Source organism: Trachypithecus francoisi, unplaced genomic scaffold, assembly GCF_009764315.1.
Source record: "Trachypithecus francoisi isolate TF-2019V2 unplaced genomic scaffold, Tfra_2.0 Lachesis_group8, whole genome shotgun sequence".
Classification (NCBI taxonomy): domain Eukaryota; kingdom Metazoa; phylum Chordata; class Mammalia; order Primates; family Cercopithecidae; genus Trachypithecus; species Trachypithecus francoisi.
In genome coordinates, this window is record NW_022681473.1 from 36,853,259 (window position 1) to 36,876,559 (window position 23,301).

At 34.5% G+C, this 23,301-nt stretch overlaps 1 protein-coding gene across 2 annotated transcripts in view; it reads left to right on the forward strand.

Annotated features, from left to right (window-relative positions):
- The window catches only part of KIF18A (kinesin family member 18A), an 85,597-nt gene that overhangs the window by 18,866 nt on the left and 43,430 nt on the right, over nt 1-23,301 (forward strand). For both annotated transcript variants that reach the window (XM_033208102.1, XM_033208103.1), the window contains exons 6-11: nt 173-370; nt 4,049-4,225; nt 5,908-5,982; nt 6,181-6,293; nt 11,971-12,133; nt 22,548-22,712. In XM_033208102.1, the coding sequence (XP_033063993.1) occupies nt 173-370; nt 4,049-4,225; nt 5,908-5,982; nt 6,181-6,293; nt 11,971-12,133; nt 22,548-22,712 (891 nt within the window). The remainder of the gene's footprint in view (nt 1-172; nt 371-4,048; nt 4,226-5,907; nt 5,983-6,180; nt 6,294-11,970; nt 12,134-22,547; nt 22,713-23,301) is intronic.

Genomic DNA, 23,301 nt, shown 5'->3' on the forward strand with positions numbered 1-23,301 from the left:
TCAGCTATAGTGATTACTTCTAGTGCTCTTAAGTATCAATTAGATTATACCTTGTTCAGTTGTTTTTTAAAATGAAAATGATTTTGATTTTGTGCTCTATTAAAATATATATTTCCTTTTTAGTTTTGTTAAATCTTATCCTCATTTTTTTCTATCTTGTAATTTCAAAAAGATTTATTTGCGACAACAAGATAAAACAGCAAGTATCAATCAAAATGTCCGTATTGCCAAGATGTCACTCATTGACCTGGCAGGATCTGAGCGAGCAAGTACTACCGGTGCTAAGGGGACCCGATTTGTAGAAGGCACGAATATTAATAGATCACTTTTAGCTCTTGGGAATGTCATCAATGCCTTAGCAGATTCAAAGGTAGGCATTATATGTCTATTTGTTAAATAGTTTGAAATATTGAACTAGATAAGAAAGGTACTATTTAATATGATTTTGTTTTAAACATCTGGTATATATCACATTTCAAGAGTATATCAGTAATGTTAATATATACATCAAAGACCTCAGAAAACCTAGTGTATTAAAAAAACTGATTTTATTTCTTTTTTAATTTCCAGTTTTATAATCAGAATTGGTTAAATGGAAAGTAATGAATATTTTATGGTACATTCTCTTCACTTACTTTGAACTTAGTTTTTAAAGTGATCATTTAATGATCACTACACAGCAAACATGATAATTAAATTAGCATGAAGACAAACTAACCATATTTTAGAAAAACTAAATTCTGTTGTTTGGTATTTTATATAGTATAAAATAGGGTTAAGTATTAAAGGGTGCTGATTTTTTTTTTTTTTTAAAGAGGAATTTAAGTTATAAAACGTCATGAAATCACCTAATAAGATAATGTTTACTAGATGCTTTTGGGCATATTTAAAAATAGTTTACATATGCCATATGCCAGAAGTGCTTACCTAGAACACACAACATAGATATTTGTAAAAATGACATCATTTCTAAAAAGCTATAATACGGCAATTTAAGTTAAACCATCCTCAAAAGCTTTAGCTTGTTAAACTGTTCAAAAAGCTTATCACTGGTCATTACAGAAATGCAAATCAAAACCACAGTGAGATACCATCTCATGCCAGTTAGAATGGTGATCATTAAAAAGTCAGGAAACAACAGATGCTGGAGAGGATGTGGAGAAATAGGAATGCCTTTACACTGGTGGTGGGAGTATAAATTAGTTCAACCATTGTGGAAGACAGTGTGGCGATTCCTCAAGGATCTAGAACCAGAAATGCCATTTGACCCAGCAATCCCATTACGGGGTATATACCCAAAGAATTATAAATCATTACTAGAAAGACACATGCACACCTATGTTTATTGCAGCACTATTCACAGTAGCAAAGACTTGGAACCAACCCAAATGCCCATCAGTAATAGACTGGATAAAGAAAATGTGGCACATATACACCATGCAATACTATGCAGCCATGAAAAAGGATGAGGTCATGTCCTTTGCAGGCACATGGATGAAGCTAGAAACCATCATTCTCAGCAAACTAACACAGGAACAGAAAACCACACACTGCATAGCATGTTCTCACTCATAAGTGGGAGTTGAACCATGAGAACATCACACACCAGGCAGGGCCTGTCAGGGACTGTGGGGTCTAGGGGAGGGATAGCATTAGGAGAAATACCTAATGTAGATTACAGGTTGATGGGTGCAGCAAACCACCATGGCACATGTATACCTATGTAAGAAACCTGCACGTTCTGCACATGTATCCCAGAACTTAAAATATAATTTAAAATTTTAATTTAATTTAAAAAAAAAAAGCTTTGGCTTGTTAAATTGTTCAAAATGTTACCTTTTGATTTAAAATAAAGTATATTAAAATAATTGGAGCAGGTGTTTTAAAAAAAATTACAATTTACTGAAATGACATGAAGATTGCAAAAGCAAGATGTCTTTTATATTCTAAGTTAAAATCCCAAACTTGTAAGCAGACAACATGATATAGAGACAGATTTTGTAAACTTAAGCCATTCATAAGATTTTTGCCATGTGAACTAATCTTTAATTTTTTAATAATGACTCCTATTGAGTCGTTTGTGAGTCAGTGTTTAATGTATGTCTTGTACATGTATAATCACTTAAAATAGCACCAGCAGTGCATATTTCACACTGTTTGGGAAAGACTGCTATGGTGGAAAGCATATTGCTACTGAGAATTGGGGGAACTGGGACCTATTTCTAGCTCTGTGAATACCAGCTTTGTGACCCTAGTCAAACCACTTCACTTTATGCTTAGTTTCAATTTCCTCTTCTGCAATATGAAAGATATACATTGGATAACATTAGGTTGCTTTTAGCTTAACATTGTAAAGAATCTGTTTTTATATAAAAGTTCTACTTTCTGGAAAATTTATTTGTTACTTCAAAATCGGAAACAAAACTTAGCAACATTTATTTGTTACTTCTACTTCTTTCTTTTTAGGTAAAAGAAAATCTTGAAGTATTAGGTTCTTTTAGAACTCTATAGTGATTTCAGGAGAAATGTCTGCAACATTGTAATTATAATTTATTTCATATCTTTATTAGATGGTTATTTAAGGAGAGAAGTAGCTCTAAGCCATGCAGAGTTCTTATTATTCCTCTAGTATGTTTGTATAGGACATCTGTTTACTTTTGTGTTTTAATTTTTTTCAATGATTGGAAATATTTTTAAATAGACATTTTCAAATAGTTTTAGATTTACAGAAAAGTTACTAAGATGATACAGAAAGATTTTGTTAAATATGCTTCACATCCGGTTTTCCCTATTGTTAATTTTTTATATTAATATGGTACATCTATCACAACTAATGAACCAATGTTAATGTTTTATTTTGAACTAAAGTTCATACTTATTCAGATGGAGATATTTTTAAATATGATATTTGTTTCATATATTCACTGAATCCTGTAAGATTCATTGTCATCACCTCAATCACAAATTATAAGTCTAGACAAAATTGGGTAGTGCTTAAGTTCTTATAGTGAAGTGTAGGGTCAAGCCCTATGGGACTTGGTGGGTGTTCTCCCCGTGTGCGGAGAGGAGAGATTGTAATAAATAAAGACACAAGACAGAGATAAAGAGAAAACAGCTGGGCCCCGGGGGACCACTACCATCAAGATGCGGAGACCGGTAGTGGCCCGGAATGACTGGGTACACTGATATTTATTGCATACAAGACAAGGGGGCAGGGTAAGGAGGGTGAATCTTCTAAGTGATTGACAAGGTGAAGCAAGTCACGTGGTCATAGCACAGGGGGCCCTTCCCTCTTAGCCGAAACAGAGAGACGGCAGCATATGTCAGTGTTTTCTTCTATGCCCTTATAAGAAAGATCAAACTTTAAGACTTTCACTATTTCTTCTATCTCTATCTACTATGAACTTCAAAGAGGAACCAGGAGTATGGGAGGAACATGAAAGTGGACAAGGAGCATGACCATTGAAGCACAGCACCACAGGGAGGGGTTTAGGCCTCTGGATGAGTGCAGGCAGGCCTGGATAATATCCAGCCTTCCACAAGAAGCTGGTGGAGCAGAGTGTTCCCTGACTCCTCCAAGGAAAGGAGACTCCCTTTCGTGTTCCGCTAAGTAATGGGTGTCTTCCCAGACACTGGCACTACTGCTTGACCAAGGAGCCCTCAAGCAGCACTTATGCGGGCGTGATAGAAGGCTCACCTCTTGCCTTCTAGGTCACTTCTCACAATGTCCCTTCAGCACCTAACCCTAGACCCACCAGTTATTCCTAGGTTATATTAGTAATGCAACAAAGAGTAATATTAAAAGCTAATGATTAATAATGTTTATAATAATGATTGATAATTGTCCATGATCATCTCTATATCTAAGTTGTATTATGACTATTCTTATTCTAACTATTTTCTTTATTATACTGAAACAGTTTGTGCCTTCAGTCTCTTGCCTTGGCACGTAGGTAATCCTCTGCCCACAGTGAAGTGTTAAAAGTGGTAGCAGGTTTGCATTTAAATGTGGAAAATGACATTAGGTCTCTTTTTTTTGTACTTTCAGAGAAAGAATCAGCATATCCCTTACAGAAATAGTAAGCTTACTCGCTTGTTAAAGGATTCTCTTGGAGGAAACTGTCAAACTATAATGATAGCTGCTGTTAGTCCTTCCTCTTTATTCTACGATGACACATATAACACTCTTAAGTATGCTAACCGTGCAAAGGACATTAAGTCTTCTGTAAGTCTGTTTACTCTGCCTTTGTTTTGAAGGTATTGGCTGCATATGGTTTTTATAATTCTAATGAAAGTATTAATTAGGGTTATGTTTCTACATAATGAGTTAGGCAGCTGAGGGTTAGAAGGGTCTTTGCTAACCTGCTTAGTCGAACATTAATGTAGACAGTTAAAGCATAAAGCATCTTATTATATATATAAAGTAGATACTATGATTCGATCTTTTGGGTACTAGGTATTTTAGTGGCTTTCTTCCTAACCTCTTTCATGTCATGGCATATTGTATTTGGATGACACCTTGGAGTAATCAGTCAAAACTTTAACACATTTGTTGCAGCCCAGGATGATGCTCTGCTTTAGCTGAGAACCAAAACTTTCTACCTGAAAATCTTGGATATGTTAATCTTTCCAAGCCTATTATTTCATCTGTAACATAGGTATAAAGCTTATTTTTAAAAAGTCTTTTCTACATAATTTGTAGTCCACATTCATTATGTTGATGTAGCAATCTCTGTATTTCTCCAGAAATATAATAATAGTAATTGGTTAACGTTAGTATTTTTGCCAAATACATGGTGTACTTAAAAACATGCATATCGGCCGGGCACGGTGGCTCAAGCCTGTAATCCCAGCACTTTGGGAGGCCGAGATAGGCGGATCATGAGGTCAGGAGATCGAGACCATCCTAGCTAACACGGTGAAATCCCGTCTCTACTAAAAAATTAAAAAAAACTAGCCAGGCGATGTGGCGGGCGCCTGTAGTCCCAGCTACTCCGGAGACTGAGGCAGGGGAATGGCATAAACCCAGGAGGCGGAGCTTGCAGTGAGCTGAGATCCGGCCACTGTAATCCAACCTGGGCGACAGAGCAAGACTCTGTCTCAAAAAAAAAAAAAAAAAATGCATATCAAAACATGTATGTTTAAAATTATATCAGGGTTGAAAAAACATGGAGTTAAGCTGTTATGATGACTTCTCCTCTTTTCCCTTTCCCCTTTGCCACTCTCCTTAAGTGTCTGAAGATGAGCATGTTATTGTCATCTTAAGAAAAATATTCCCAGGCTCTTTATATAATTAATTGTAAAAGATCATACTATATGGGTATACGGAAAGGTTTCTAACACACGATTTTCATGTAGCCCTTACACTAGCCCCTTGAGGAATGAATTCTTAGCTCCACTTTACAGATGAGTAACCCAAACATCAAACAGTTAGAATTCTAAGTCAGGTTAAGTGAGAAGTAGGCAAGGTCTCAATATCAAGTATTTGGATTTATATGTTTCATATTCTCTCTACTATACCATAAATGTCAAGGGGCCCATACTATGATAAAAATGTTAAAATATAGTAAGAACTCAGTGAAAACTAATTGAATTCCTGAAAGGGTAGCATGAAAATCTATCTCTGCATTTCTTAGAAGTCGAAGGAAGAAGAATGTAGGGAATTTTATTGTATTGTGATTACATGCTTATAAATACCTTTTCTCAATAAAGTAATTTCTTTATAATTTTATTTATATTATTAATGTGCTCAGCAGCAGATCCTCTTGTCATAGATTTTAAACATGAGCATAATTGTCACAAATTCTGAATTCATAGAACTCAATGAAAATACAATGTCATTTTATTCATGTATTTATCTATGTGATTATCTCTCTATAAACAATCATAATTTCTATCTTTCAACAGTTGAAGAGCAATGTTCTTAATGTCAATAATCATATAACTCAATATGTAAAGATCTGTAATGAGCAGAAGGCAGAGGTATGTCTTTACATTTTATGCTAGTCTTGCTCAGTTCTTCATTTATAGAATTTTATAATCTTAATTGTCCAAAAATTTAACATATTTTTCTGTTAAAATTAAAATCTGGTTAATTCAGTTATTTTTTACAGCTAAAATTTGGCTGTGGCCATGTAAATGACTTATTTTGTATTTTAACTAGTGATTTCTCTCTACTAGATTTTATTGTTAAAAGAAAAATTAAAAACCTATGAAGAACAGAAAGCCTTCGCTAATGAAAATGCCAAAGCAAAGTTAATGATTTCAAACCCTCAGGAAAAAGAAATTGAAAGGTAAACATTACATTGAGATCTAATTTTGAGGAATTTATTGTTTTAAAATTATGTTAAATATTTTATGTTAATTATCTTTTGTTATGTCTTTTATATGTACGTACATATGTATGTTTATAATTTCATATATACATACATACATAACAAGCTTGACTCAGAGATATTGCAGATTTAGTTCTCCAGACCACTGCAATAAACGAAATACCATAATAAAATGAGTCACAAAAATGTTTTGGTTTTCTAGTACATATAAAAATCATGTTTACACTACGCTATAGTCTATTAAGTGTGCAATAGCGTTATGTCTGAAAAGATAATGACCTTGCTTTAATTTTAAAAATACTTTATTAAAAACATGCTAATGATAATCTGAACCTTCAGCAAGTCATAATCTTTTTGCTGGTGGAGGTCTTCCCTCAATGTTTATGGCTGCTGACTAGTAAGAGTAATGGTTGCTGCAAGTTGGAGTGGCTGCGACAATTTCTGAAAATAAGGCAACAATGAAGTTTACTGCATAGATTGACTCATCCTTTCATTAGAGATTTATCTGTAGTATGTGATGCTCTTTGATAGCATTTTACCCACGGTAGAACTTCTTTAAAATTTTGAGACAGTCCTTTCAAACTTTGCCACTGCTCTATCAGCTACATTCATGTCATATTCTAAATCCTTGGTTATTTCAATGTATATAGCATCTTTATAAGAAGTAGGTGGTAAACTTTCTCAAGAAACTGTTTTCTTTGGTTATCCAAGAAGCAGCTCTTCATTTCTTCAAGTTTAATCATGAGATTGCAGCAATTCAGTCACATCTGAAGATATGACGTCTGAAGCCTAAAGGCTCTACTTTCTAAATCTAGTTCTCTTTCATGTACACCACATCTGCAGTTACTTTCTTCACTGAAATCTTGAACCCCTCATAGTTATCCATGAGGATTGGAATCAACTTCCTCCAAATTCCTATTAATGTTGATGTTTTGACCTCCTTACACATATCACAAATGTTCTTAATGGCATCTACAATCGCAAATTCTTTTCAGAAGCTTTCCAATTTATTTTGCCTAGATCCATCAGAGAAGCACAATCCATGAAAGAAAGAATCCATAGCAGCTATAGCCCTACAAAATGTATTTCCTAAATAAGAAGACACAAAAGTCAAAATTGCATGATCCATGAGCTGCAGACTGGGTGTTGAGTTAGCAGACCTGAAAACATTAATCTCGTACATCTCCATCAGAACTCCTGAGGGACCAGGTGTATTGTCAGTGAGCATTAGTATTTTGAAAGGAATATTTTTTTCTGAGCAATAGGTCTCAACAGTGGGCTTAAAATATTCAGTAAACAGATGTGCTGTCCTCTACGCTTTGTTGTTCCGTTTATAGAGCACAAGCAGAGTTAGATTTAGCATATTTCATAAGGGCCCTAGGATGTTTGTAAATGGTAAATGAACATTGACTTCAACTTAAAGTCACCAGCTGCAAAAGCCCCTGACAAGAGAGTCAGCCTGTTCTTTAAAACTTTGAAAGTAGGTATTTACTTCTCTCTAGATATGAAGGTCCTAGATGGCATATTGTTTCAATAAAAGGCTGTTTTGTCTATCTTGAAAATCTGTTGTTTAGTGTAGCCACCTTCATCAGTGATCTTGGCTAAATGTTCTGGATAACTTGCTGCAACTTCTACATCAGCACTTGCTGCTTTACCTAGACTTTTATGTTCTAGAGAAGGCTTTTTTTCTTAAACTTTATGAACCAACACCTGCTAGTTTCAAAGTTTTCCTCTGCAACTTCCTCACCTCTCTCAGCCTTTGCAGAATTGAACAGATTTAGAAGGCTTGCTCTGGATTAAGCTTTGACTTAAAGGAATGTTCTCGCTAGTTTAATCTATCCAGACCATTGAAACTTTTTCCATATCAGCAATAAGGCTGTTTCACTTTCTTAGTGTGTGTGTTCACTGGAGTAGCACTTTTAATTTCCTTCAAGAATGTTTCCTTTGCATTCACAACTTGGCTAAATGTTTTGTGCAAGAGACTTAGCTTTTAGCCTATCTTGGCTTTCTACAAGCCTTCCTTATAAGCTTAGTAATTTCTAGCTTTTGATTTAAAATAAGAGACATGAAACTAACTCTTCCTTTCACTTGAACACTTAGAGGCCATTTTAGAGTTATTAATTTGCCCAATTCCAATGTGTTTCAAAGAATAGGGAGGGCTGAGGAGAGGGAGGGAAACAGCCAGTCAGTGGAGCAGTCAGAGCACACACAATACTTGATTAAGTTTACTGTCTTATATGGGCACAATTTGTGACATTCTAAAGCAATTACAATAGTAACATCAAAGATCACTGGTCACAAATCACCATCACAGATATGTAATAATGAAAAAGTTTAAAGTATTTCAAGAATTGCCAAAATGTGATACTGTAAGCTCATGCTGTAGGAAAAATGATGCTTATAGACTTGCTCACAGCAAGATTGCCACAAACCTTCAATTTGTTAAAAAAACAAAAAAGCAGTGTATGCAAAGCACAATAAAAGAAGGTATGCCTGTATATATATTCTCAACTGAATTCAAGAAGTCAGTGATTTCTCTTTACATTTCACACTTTGCAGATCAAGTAAATTTAGTTTTTATTTCACAGATATTGAAGAGAACCAGAACTTAGGTATAAGATAGTGGAGACAAAACCAGTTGTATCTCCTGTAGACTTAGTTTAATTTTAGTGACGCCTATATTGTTCCTTTCTGACATAATCATTATTTATATATTTCATGTAAATCTACTCTATTCTTCATTTTATTAACTCTCTATAGCTTATTTAATCTGCTTATTGAGCCTAAATGGGTAATTATTTGAATGAACATCTCTCAGTGATATAAACCGATACAGAATTTTGAGAGGTTTCTAGTAAGCTTCTTAGCAGGTAAATTTTTAAAAACAAAGCAGTTAGCAATATAGTATGCAAAAGTACTTTTTCCTTAAGCAGCTAAGACAGTTTTCCAAATTGACCATCCAGACACTGGATCAAGATGTTAATTTTGAATACTTTTAGGAAGACAATAAGGAATTCCTGTATTAAACCAGTTTGGAAATTACTCCATAAGGAATCTAGGAGACTTCCAAAGTACATCAGCTTATTAAAGGCTTTGAGAAAACCTGTAGTAAAGGAATCTGTTTGACTTTGATTAAAGTTGAGTAAAGGTAAACTTATTTGACATTCTCCAGAACCAGTTATCTGTTATTAGTATGAGAAACCAACTACAACTTAAACCAATGATTATTCATACTGTTTTGGAGCTCTAGAATTAGTAGAAAGTGTCTCAGTATCTATAAGGAAAACAAGATTATAGTCAAAAGTGGCTGTCAGACGTGATCCAGCTATAATTTTTTTAAATTGCATTTGTGTGTTGAAGTTTTATATAAAATATTTTACAGTATTGCTTAAGAAATAAGTAAAAATGATTTCTGGTTTTTCATCTCATCAAAGAAAAACTTTTAACTCTGATATAGTATTATTAGTTGTTGTTATTTCATTTTGTTGATTAAATGTGGGAGCAGTCCTCATGTAATTGGATATCTATTAGAATTCACCAGCTTCTCAAATTTGGAGTAACTGATTCCGTAAAATTACTTAGCACTGCTTAACCAACTCTATACCAATTAAAACCTTACAGATTAGTAAACTTTTCTGGAGTTGATGGCTTTAAATCATTGAACCTTTCTCTCTGGTAGGGCCCTCCTTTCAGGAGGGAAGGGCCTGAGCTATGAAATAAGTATTTATTTGGATGTTTTTCATATTTCAACCTGGCCTTTGACCAACAATAAAAACTTTGATTTTAATTCTGGCAATATGTTAAGTAAGTTACTTGTATTTATGAAGAAGGTAATGATAAAATTATGTACCAAATGACCTTTGTCATTTCCCCGAAAAATTACTGCCTTTTGAAATAAATGTATGAAATATCCTTTATTGTATCTATCATACTGTTACTTGGGACTTTTTTAACGCCATGAATTTTCAAAGTGTCTTTTGTTATAACATTTTTATGACGTTTAAACAGATAAAAGGAAGAATCTACAGTATTTTCTGTCTATCAAAGCTATTTGGAAATGTAATTCTCAAAAGGAAATCATAGAAAGAAAACACAATTGTTCTTTTATAAAGAGTAATTATAAAACTTCGCTTATGACTATACCAATAAAATTGTGGAGTTTAATACTCATTTTGTAGTACCTAAAAATATTGGTGCAGATACTTTTAACTTGCATGTTTGCTTAGAACTCTTTCAGTTTTAAAATGATAATTTTATTGTTGTTGTTAAGGAGCTCTCTAGAAACCTTTGATACTAATTCCCTTCCTTCCATCCTAATCAGTGACCACTACCAACTAAAATAAGTCTAGACCACAAAATTGACAAATATTTAACTTTGTCCTTGAATGAAAAGTTATAGAAAAACTAAGAAATGATCTTTAAGTATAAGCTAAAGATAACTTATCAACTCATTTACTGGCATTACCATTGGTGTAATATAATGCAACAAAATCACAATGTCTGTACATATTTCCTATGAAATATTTATCAGTTTGACAAAACTGCAGTAAAGTCAGTGTTTTGTGGCTTATATTCATTCCCAATAGAGTTTCATTAAGAACTACTGACGTAAATTGGCAGTGTTTTTACCACTGATCTTTATGAGTGTATCTTAAATTCTGGCCAGTTTAGAACATTTATTTTTAAATGCATGTACTTGATTTTACTTTATTTTAAAGTCTTCACAGTTATGAATGTTTATACTGTTATTGTACCTCAGAGCTGATCTATGACTTAAAACCATGAATATACTTTAAAAAATTAAAATATTGCAGTGACCAGTGTTCTACTGACCCAGAAGGATACAGGATTGCAGGTTCTATCCAGAATTTTCATAAAAGTTAATCAGCTTGAAGTCTGTGGCCATTTGGAAATCTGAATCAAACTCCTCATCTTTGATATTCTAGACCTATATTGCCCTTAGGAGGAAGCACACTGCAGCAGCTTTTCTAGGTTTACCACATTATAAACTTGGATGTTTTGAGTCCTGGAAGTGTCAGTTGATTCTTAGCCAGGCTGTAGGGGGTGCCTAACCGTATGGTCTGTTTTCACTATAACAAATTCTGAAGCTAAAAACTGGCTCTGTCACTTTCCCTAGGGGATCATGGAGGCACCATATGATTATGCCCCCTACTGCTTGTTCTTTCACGGTGAGCCAACACCAAAACAACACATAATGCTGTGTTGCTAATAGGGCCTTGTGAATTTGGATAGTGCATGCCCAGGTTGTCATCGTTTTCCAACAAACAAAAATTATTTTATTTTTGCTAAGCAGTTGGATTACATATAGATGTAAGCATAGACAAAATGCAGTATGTTAGCAATACCAGACACCTTATGATGCCCATATCTTTCAGCAACATGATCTTCCTTGGGCAAGAAAGAGAAAAACCTAATGTAGTAAAAGTGAAGTTAATAACTTTTTCTAAACATCTTTTATAATAGGAAATAGTCATTTTTACCTATTTGCTGTTTATCATTGAGTATAGTTCTGTGAATTACATATATTCCTTTGTTTATGCATTTCTTTTAAGTAAACTTTGTATGATTTGTTACAAAATTAGTGAGATTCTGTAATGTGTTTTAATTTTGGTAGGTTTCAAGAAATCCTGAACTGCTTATTCCAGAATCGAGAAGAAATTAGACAAGAATATCTGAAGTTGGAAATGTTACTTAAAGAGAATGAACTTAAATCATTCTACCAACAACAGTGCCATAAACAAATAGAAATGATGTGTTCTGAAGACAAAGTAGAAAAGGTAATTAACAATTTTATAATTAAATTTTAGGCAGTATAAAAACATGGGGGCTTCCTGTGTTGCCCAGGCTGGAGTGCAGTGGTGCGACCTCAGCTCCCTGCAACCTCTGCCTTGCGGATTTAAGCAATTCTCCTGCCTCAGCCTCCCAAGTACCTGGTATTACAGGCATGCACCACTATGCCCAGCTAATTTTTGTGTTTTTAGTAGAGATAGTGTTTCACCATGTTGGCCATGCTTGTCTTGAACACCTGACTTCAGGTGATCCGCCCGCCTCAGCCTCCCAAAGTGCTGGGATTACAGGCGTGAGCCACCATGCCCAGCCTGGTGGGGGTGCTTCTAACTCTAGAAATTTGATAGTCAAGCTACTTACTCACCCATTCTTTACAAACATCTGGAAATGTTGAAGGAAATGTAGCAAACATTTTTTTAAATACATAGTTAAGTGCACAAGAAAGAAATTTTAGTTCCTGGATGTCAGTAACAAAAAGGAAACAAACAAACAAAAACAACAGAATCTCAGTTACAACTGTTGTTTTTCTGGGCACTTTACGGAACTTTTAACACGAAGTTTACCCACTCAGGGACAGCCAGTTACTAAAGGTAGAGCAATAGAAGCAGTGTATCAATAGAAGCAGGATGCAGGCAGTAGCTTACAACTTAGACCAACAGGAGATTATTGTTGTCAGAGAAGAATTTTATCGTTGAAATTGTTAGATGTGCCAGTGCAGGGGCCTAATGAAAAGCAGACCAAACATTTAATCAGTTTCACTGTTTTTTTTAATACGATAATATACTGTCCTCTCCCCTCCATACACAGACCACTCCCACTATTCTACCTTTGATGTACACCTCTACTTAGATAAGAGACCCAAAGGAGACAGTGAGTTAGAAATGAGAGCTCCTATCTAGAGCCTGAAATTTCAGAGGTCTATATCCTTTATACTAGGGGTACATCAGGAAAAAAATAAATTCTTGCCAACCATCACAGTTGGCAAGGATGGTTGCTTTTCTTACTCAAGTAACCATGCCTGGGGTAACAAAAAAAAAGTCATTTGAACACTACCTTTATAGGCGTTCTTTTAACAATGATTGAGGTTTAAATTATTACAACCCATGTATTTTGCTTAAGAGAAACAGATTCTCAACTCTAGCCACTAATGAACTCACCATCCAAAATTACAAAACACATGGAGACATAATTTATTCTAGACAAGATTCAGTACTCTCAGCAAATATGACAGAACTCTCAAATCTTTAGTTACTAGAGCAATCTGATAGAAGCTATAAGAATGAACAAAGATAAAGGAATCAAAGATAAAAACACCACAAAAAAAGAACATTCAAATGTGAGGAAAAAACACATGAAACTTTCAGAAAGTAAAGATTTATTCATTAAAATTAAAGCCTCACCGTATTGATACAATACCAGAAAATGTTAGAGCACTTTACATATACTCTTTTAATTCTCAGAAAACCCCATGAAATATTTAGTAATATTATCCTAATAATAATAATGAGGAAACCAAAATACAAGTTATTTTGTCCAAGGTGACACAGCTCGTAGGTGCTGAGTTCTGATTTGATCTGTAGCATGCCGATGCTAGAACCTGTGCTCTTATGTTTATGCTTTTTTACATGAACTGGGAGACAGATATGAGAAAATTACACCAAAGGCAAGATAAAGATAGCACATGTGGACAAGATGTTGTTATATAAAGGATAGACTTAATGTAACAAGAAGAAAAGTCATACATTCATCTAATAGGCATTTCAGAAGGAGATATTTAGTGAAAAAGAGCAATATGCAAAAATTTATGGTTGAGAATTATCTAGAACTAATAAGATGTAAATTCAAGAAGCATGAGTTCTAAGCAGTATAAGATAAATATATACCTAAACCTGTGAAACTATGGAGCACCAAAGATGAGAAAAATAAATATTTTGAAAATGCTGACAGTTCTCCCTACTTTTGATATTCATTGGTGATGAGTTTCTTTGTATTTTTATGTATTTTATGTAATTTAATTGCATAGACATATGATATTCAAATACTACTTATTAAAAAGCTTTATCTTATAAATAATTGCCCATTCCTCTCACACTACCACCCCAAACATGTTTTCTTCTTTTCCTACTTTCACAGAAGTAATAATTATATAGAAAAATTTTCCTTTTCTTAATGTCCAGAAGCTGTCAAATTTTAAAGAGTGCTTTTCAAAGCTAACACTTTAGTTTTTTGTTAGCCTATGAAATGGGAAAGATATGCTATACTGGAAATTAATCATAAAGCTTTCAGTAATGTATCATTGATAGCAGTTTGTCAGTAGTTATGAAACTATATTATCAAATTAGTAATATATTTACTGTTTTATGCCTTAATGAAATTTTCTTTTCAATTTTATGTTGTGAGATGCATTTAAGATGTTCCTCACATTCTTTTAAGGCAGAAAGGAAACTGAATTTATTTCTTTGAATTTATATATTGCTGCTATATTTGTATTTTCACTTTCATGAACTTCAAATTGTTGCCAGCATTCTTTGATAAATGCAATGACTTCCAAATAACAATATCTCATTGGATTAATTTATCAATTTGTTGTTGTGAACTTCTTTCATATTGCTTGCTAAACAAATTTCTGAAATAGTACCATATTATATAAGAATTATATATTTTATTTCAAATTTTTAAGATATTTTTCTTCTTTTCTTTATTTTTTATGTTTATTTTATTTTATTTTTGGAGATGAGGTCTTGTGCCACGGCTCACACAAACCTCCCAAGTAGCTCAGACTCCCAAGTGGCTGAGACTACAGGTGTCTACCACCATGCCCGGTTTATTTCAATTATTAGCACTTCTTATATTACATAGTAATCTTCAGTGGGTAATAATTCTTCTCAGTTTTGTAAAGATGTCCTTTATGTAAATGTCAATTATTTGAATGTACAGTTATCTGATTTACTTTTTGACAAAAGGCAAGAAATGCAGCCATAGGAAGCTGATATTGACTTAACATCTCAACTTTAACAAAACTCTTATTGAACACTTATTTATACGTAAAACCTTGTGCTTGACACAATAGAGGTAAAGAAGGAGAATTTTGCCCTTCAATTATTTACACACTAGTTGGAGCAATAAAAATAATAAAAATGATAAGGCACTATATGATTGTCATATAAATAGTAATAATAAAAACAGCTGATATTATCGAATACTATTTGCCAGACATTTTTCAAAGTGCTTTGCATGGATTAATTAGTTTTGGTTTTTTTTTTCATACTTTAAGTTCTAGGGTACATGTGCATAATGTACAGATTTGTTACATATGTATACATGTGCCATGTTGGTGTGCTGCTCCCATTAACTCATCATTTACATTAGGTGTATCTCCTAATGCCATCCCCCCTCCCCCCACCCCACAACAGGCCCCAGTGTGTGATGTTCCCCTTCCTGTGTCCAAGTGTTCTCATTGTTCAATTCCCACCTATGAGTGAGAACATGAGTGTTTGGTTTTCTGTTCTTGCGATAGTTTGCTGGGAATGATGGTTTCCAGCTTCATCCATGTCCCTGTAAAGGACATGAGCTCATCTATTTTTATGGCTGCATAGTATTCCATGGTGTATATGTGCCACATTTTTTTAATCCAGTCTGTCATTGATGGACATTTGGGTTGGTTCCAAGTCTTTGCTATTGTGAATAGTGCCACAGTAAACATACATGTGCATGTGTCTTTATAGCAGCATGATTTATAATCCTTTGGGTATATACCCAGTAATGGGATGGCTGGGTCAAATGGTATTTCTAGTTCCAGATCCTTGAGGAATCGCCACACTATCTTCCACAGTGGTTGAACTAGTTTACAGTCCCACCAACAGTGTAAAAGTGTTCCTATTTCTCCACATCCTCTCCAGCACCTGTTGTTTCCTGACTTTTTAATGATCACCATTTGAACTGGTGTGAGATGGTATCTCATTGTGGTTTTGATTTGCATTTCTCTGATGACTAGTGATGATGAGCATTTTTTCATGGGTCTGTTGGCTGCATAAATGTCTTGAGAAGTGTCTGTTCATATCCTTCACCCACTTTTTGATGGGGTGGTTTTTTTCTTGTAAATTTGTTTGAGTTCTTTGTAGGTTCTGGATATTAGCCCTTTGTCTGATGAGTAGATTGCAAAAATTTTCTCCCATTCGTTAGGTTGCCTGTTCACTCTGATGGTAGTTTCTTTTGCTGCACATAAGCTCTTTAGTTTAATTAGATCCTGTTTGACAATTTTGGCTTTTGCTGCCATTGCTTTTGGTGTTTTAAACATGAAGTCCTTGCCCATGCCTATGTCCTGAATGGTATTGCCTAGGTTTTCTTCTAGGGTTTTTATGGCTTTAGGTCTAACATTTAAGTCTCTAATCCATCTTGAATTAATTTTTGTATAAGGTGTAAGGAAGGGATCCAGTTTCAGCTTTCTACTTATGGCTAGCCAGTTTTCCCAGCACCATTTATTAAATAGGGAATCCTTTCCCCATTTCTTGTTTTTGTCACGTTTGTCAAAGATCAGATGGTTGTAGATGTGTGGTATTATTTCTGAGGACTCTGTTCTGTTCCATTGGTCTATATCTTTGTTTTGGTAGCAGACCATGCTGTTTTGGTTATCGTAGCCTTGTAGTATAGTTTGAAGTCAGATAGCGTGATGCCTCCAGCTTTGTTCTTTTGGCTTAGGATTGTCTTGGCAATGTGGGCTCTTTTTTGGTTCCATGTGAACTTTAGTTTTTTTGAATTCTGTGAAGAAAGTCATTGATAGCTTCATGGGGATGGCATTGAATCTATAAATTACCTTGGGCAGTAAGGCCATTTTCACGATATTGATTCTTCCTATCCATGAGCATGGAATGTTCTTCCATTTGTTTGTGTCCTCTTTTATTTCATTGAGCAGTGGTTTGTAGTTCTCCTTGAAGAGGTCCTTCACATCCCTTATAAGTTGAATTCCTAGGTATTTTATTCTCTTTGAAGCAATTGTGAATGGGAGTTCACTCATTATTTGGCTGTTTGTCTGTTATTGGTGTATAAGAATGCTTGTGATTTTTGCACATTGATTTTGTATCCTGAGACTTTGCTGAAGTTTCTTATCAGCTTAAGGAGATTTGGGGCTGAGACGATGGGGTTTTCTAAATATACAATCATGTCATCTGCAAATAGGGACAGTTTGACTTCCTCTTTTCCTAATTGAATAGCCTTTATTTCTTTTCCTCCCTGATTGCCCTGTCCAGAACTTCCAACACTATGTTGAATAGGAGTGGTGAGAGAGGGCATCCCTGTCTTGTGCTAGTTTTCAAAGGGAATGCTTCCAGTTTTTGCCCATTCAGTATGATATTGACTGTGGGTTTGTCATAAATAGCTCTTATTATTTTGAGATGCATTCCATCGATACCGAATTTATTGAGAGTTTTTAGCATGAAGGGCTGTTGAATTTTGTCAAAGGCCTTCTCTGAATGTATTGAGATAATCATGTGATTTTTGTCTTTGGTTCTGTTTTTATGATGGATTACGTTTATTGATTTGTGTATGTTGAACCAGCCTTGCCTCCCAGGGATGAAGCCCACTTGATCGTGGTGGATAAGCTTTTTGATGTGCTGGTAGATTCGGTTTGCCAGTATTTTATTGAGGATTTTTGCATTGATGTTCATCAGGGATATTGGTCTAAAATTCTCTTTTTTTGTTGTGTCTCTGCCAGGCTTTGCTATCAGGATGATGTTGGCCTCATAAAATGAGTTAGGGAAGATTCCCTCTTTTTCTGTTGATTGGAATAGTTTCAGAAGGAATGGTAACAGTTCCTCCTTATACCTCTGGTAGAATTTGGCTGTGAATCCATCTGATCCTGGCCTTTTTTTGGTTGGTAGGCTATTAAATATTGCCTCAATTTCAGAGCCTGCTGTTGGTCTATTCACTGATTCAACTTCTTCCTGGTTTAGTCTTGGGAGAGTGTATGTGTCCAGGAATTTATCCATTTCTTCTAGGTTTTCGAGTTTATTTGCATAGAAGTGTTTATAGTATTCTCCGATGGTAGTTTGTATTTCTGTGGGTTCGGTGATAATATCCCCTTTAACATTTTTTATTGCATCTATTTGATTCTTCTCTCTTTTCTTCTTTATTAGTCTTGCTAGTGGTCTATTAATTTTGTTGATCTTTTCAAAAAACCAGCTCCTGGATTCCTTAATTTTTTGAAGGGTTTTTTGTGTTTCTATCTCCTTCAGTTCTGCTCTGATACAAGCCTATGAGATAGATCTAATATTATCACCATTTTGAGGCACTGAGAACTCAAGTAGGTTGTCTGAAGTTACTTACCTAATTAATATGGCTGAACCAATGTTAAACTCCAACTGTCTGGCTTCAGAGCCTGCACTCTTAATCACTCTGCTATACTCTAAGTACTATAAATACTATAGCTATTCAGAAAAGAAAACAGCGGCTTCCTATTTTTATTAAGAAAGGCTTCCTGTTGGAAAGATGAGATGTGTACTGGGCCTTGCATTTCTATACATATTATCCTACAAATGTGACCTGCTTTGCTGAGTTTGACCAGAGCAGGTCACATTTGTTGGACAATATGTATAGAAATACATAATTATACTCAAAACTTCCTGCCAATTCCCACTCCCTTACCCACAGCAAATTTCACTGATCTGTGGCCATAACCTTCTCTCAGAATTTGAAAGTAGCCAGAACCACAATGAATGGACTGGAGTTGGTGCATGATGTTAGACATATTTGCCATATTAGTAATTATTATCAATAGATTGGGAAGATCGGATATTGGTACAGATTGTGGAATTATTGGTTGCTAGGAATGTAAAATCTGTTTTTGTAACCAAAATGCAGTCTTTCAAGCAAGGGAGTAACGTTATCAGAACTTCAAGTTCCGTTTTTTAAACATTTAAATATTACTTAGTATAATTAATGAGTTTGGACTGTGTAATCCCAAAGTAATTTAGATAATTGTTATTTTAGTATCTTAATTCCTCCATTGAATTTTGAATGTGGTTATCTAGGAAGATTAAGACATAGAGTAATAGAATGGGTTTGGCTGGTTTTATGTTTTGTTTTGTTTTGTTTTGTTTTTTCTGTTTTAATCCTTATTTTTCTGCTTAGTAGGTTAGACTTTTTTCAACCCAATCGCCTTTTCTGATCGCTTGCTTTTGGTCATTTCAATCCTCAGGTTCCCAATTGTTATAGCTCTTCTTATGAGGCTAGGTAAGCAGTGGAGATAAAAACTCTTAAGTTATTGGTTGTAGTTAACCCACTGAGAAACATAGGAAGACATCCAGAGGTTGATTTGTTTTGTTTTTACACAGAAGTGTCAAACTGTTGTATGAGTAAACTGCTTTTCTAAGGCAAAGAATCTTAACATGTTTTGAATTCTCTCCAAAAGAGGTTTGTTATCAGAAGTGCTGAAAGAATCTCATAACATTGATTCAGCTATAAATAGTTCTGGAGTATGGACTTTGAAATTACTATTAAAGGGAAGCTCTTGGGTAATTTTATGGCCCCATGAAAATAATCTGTAAGATTATTTTTAATGTAAAAATATGAGTTACCATATTAGCAATTATTTTACACAAAGCAGTAGTAACAACTAAAATTGTAGAATTATGTTTGTTCTCTCACAAGACTTTTGTGGTGTGCAGGGGATTTTGTTAATGAAATATGTAAAGTTTTTTAAAACTTAATGGGAGACATTTCACTCTAATGTTGGGGTTTAACATGCATATTTTAGAATGTATTCCCAAACACTAACTTGCCATTTTAGAACAATGGGTGGTAGTAGTACTCTGATGGAAAATGTCCTCTGAGAACCATCATAGAGGATACATTTGATGGACATTAGAAGTAAAAAGTCATAAACAGACTTTTAGAAGTTTTCATTTAGGATTTTCTGATATTAAATATTGCTGCCATCAGACCCGCATACCCTGGTTTCTAAGAGTCCATACAACTGTAAATGCTAAAGCAAAATAAAGATAATTTAATTAGCTGCCTGCCTTCAGTTAGGTACAATATTTTCATCTTCATTTTTCAGACAAAGTAACTGAAGACCCACTAAGATCTGCCTAAATTTGTACACCTGCTGAATAGCAGAAAAAAGTCAATAGGTCACACCTCCCACCTTCTGTTATAGCAGTAGCTCTAAACTTCAAGTTTCAGGACCCCTTTCCGCTTCTAAAAATTATTTAGGTCTTCAAAGAGCTCCTGTTTATATGTAGTCCCTCTACCAATATTTCTATATTAGAAATTAAAACAGATGTGCAAAACTATTTTATGTATTGATTCATTTTAAAATAATATTACATAATAAAGAAATAATTATATTAAAATATAATAAATAGCAATAAATTATAAATAAATATTAAATAATAATTAAAAATTTTGTGTGGTTACATAAATAATTTTATTTTCTCAAAAATAGTGAAAATAGAAGAGTGGCATTGTTTTACATGTTTGCAAATTTCTTTAATGCCTGGCTTTTCCTATCAGCTATATTCTCATAACTGCTGAATTGTTATTCTGTTGTGGTGGTACACATCATTTAGTCTCTAGAAAACTACTGTACAACTAACTGTATGAGCAAACAAGAATTTAAAAAGACTGATAACATTTTAGTGTTATTATAAAAATGGTTTTAATGGTTTTAACTTTGTGAACTCTCTGAAAGGATCTCAGGAATCCTTAGGGGTCCCTGTACCATGCTTGGGTAACCTTTGCATGATAGCATTCTTTTTTTCGTTTTTGCTGACAGAGTCTCACTTTGTTGCCCAGGCTAGAGTGCAGTGGCACAATCATGCAGTCATGGCTCGCTGCACTGCAGCCTCAACCTCCCAGACTAAAGTGATGCTCCCATATCAGCCCCTCCACCCTACCAAGTAGCTGGGACTACAGGCACACGCCACGAAACCAGCCTACATTTATTTTTTAATTTTTGTGTAGAGACATGGTCTCTCTATGTTGTCCAGGCTGGTCTTGCACTTCTGGCCTCAAACAGTCCTCCCGCCTCAGCCTCCCAAAGTGCTAGAATTACTGGCATGAGCCACCATCCTAGCCTGCATTGTAGCATTCTGTCACAGTTCTCTTCCTAGTGCTGTGGTCAGTTTGATGGGTTACGTTTTGTTTTGTTTTCTCTTCTTAACTATCCAGGTTTTTGTTTCTTTGAGACATTTGTTTTGTTTTTGTTACTGTCTTACCACGACAGAGAGAGACAAGGATATTATAATTAACCAGAGAAGCCATAAAAAAGAGTCAGGAACCTTAGTTAGAATGACAGTGGCTATCAACTATTTTTCCCTTATCTATAACTCTAGCCTGAAATAGAATCTGCTTCTTTCTGACTCTTGCATTTCCCTTGAAGGGAAGGTAAGTAAAAGTTTATGAGTATCTAAGATTTGGTTATGACTTCTTGATAGCCACCTTTGCCTGACCTTAAATCATTTATTAGCTCATATCCTCTATCCAGATGAAGATAATCATATTTTTCTATTATATGCCCTAGTCTCAATAGTACATCTTTTGTCAAAGTTAAGAGATGTTTATCTCCCAAAGAGGGGGAGTTCTTTGACCAAATTCAAATCTAGTTTCTGCTCTTCTTTTTTTTCATTTCCTGCTCCCAGAACCAGCTGCAAATGCTTATTCTAACCTTTGGGGATCCATTGTTTCAGGTCTACCCATCCTATCTGATAATTATTGACTTTAGTGTCTATGGGCAAATACCCCAGAGAGGGCAAGATGTTCTGGCCCCTTGTTTTCATGATAGTGTGCAAGACTCTTAGGGTAAGAAATCAAAGATTAATTGTAATCTCCAATTTGTGCCTAGGTAAAACACCAAAAATATTTTGAATATTCATTATGGCTCCTGAACCAAGCTACAGGCAAGATCAGATATTGATAAGCACTCTGATATAAGCTCTTTTTTCTATGATTTATATCAGTCAATTTGAGGCCTTATAGGCAAACACAGAGCAATAGAACACATTATTCAGATCAAAGATAAGAGCAATATATGTATCTGCTTTGATTTTGAGTATGGAAATCATGGAATGTATCTGACCTTGTATGAACTTTTCAAATGAAACATACTGAAAGGACTGTACTTTAACACCAAAAAAACAAAAGTTATGGTCTTCGATTTGGTCATTGTATTTCTGAAAGCCATAAACTCTCAACCTGTAATTTTATAACAATGACTCACAGCTCAATTTCCTATTTTTCTGCAAGCAGTAGTATTCTGAGATTTCAAGGGGGAAATAGCTTTAAATACAAATATATAGCCTAACTTAATTTACTACATTAGTACACATAAGAAAATATACTAGTTTACTAATATCACATACATCAAAGATCATGAAAATTAGATTCACTGTTAAATGAATTGTGTTTCAGGCCACTGGAAAACGAGATCATAGACTTGCAATGTTGAAAACTCGTCGCTGCTACCTGGAGAAAAGGAGGGAGGAGGAACTGAAGCAATTTGATGAGAATACTAATTGGCTCCATCGTGTCGAAAAAGAAATGGGACACTTAGGTCAAAACGGTCATATTCCAAAGGTACAAATATCTCTGTATGTTCAGATTTAATTTCTAAGAACTGAGCTCCTAAAATGTGTTCTCTTCCTTATTGAGTAAATGTCTTTCATAAGACAACTATTATTGCCTCATAACTCTGAGATTTAATTTACTTTTAAATGTTATTTCTAAGTGATTGCATCCTTTTATAAGGTAGCTTTTAGGTTAAAATAAATAATTCTATTTCAAACTGTACTTGAGGATTCATTATGTAGGTAATTTGTTAGAAATGTTGATATTTTATGCAAAAATAGTTTAAATGAGGTCAACATTAAATGTGTTATGGTTAAAGTTGATTTGAAAGAGTGTGTGTGTGTGTGTGTGTGTGTGTGTGTGTGTGTGTAACTGAAGATATTCCACCTTAGAATGGCAAAAGGTTTTATTTTTGAAGTGTAGTGATGGGTAATGACAGTATCATATTAGAATTATGTTCTGCTACAAGGTTGCAGTAATCTAACTTTAGTGCCTTAACTAGTGTGGGCTGTCTTTTGTTCTCTTAACAATAAGTCTTGGAAGTATGCAGTTCATTTCTAATGCAGTACCTTTAAAATGTCATTATCATGCTTGTCGT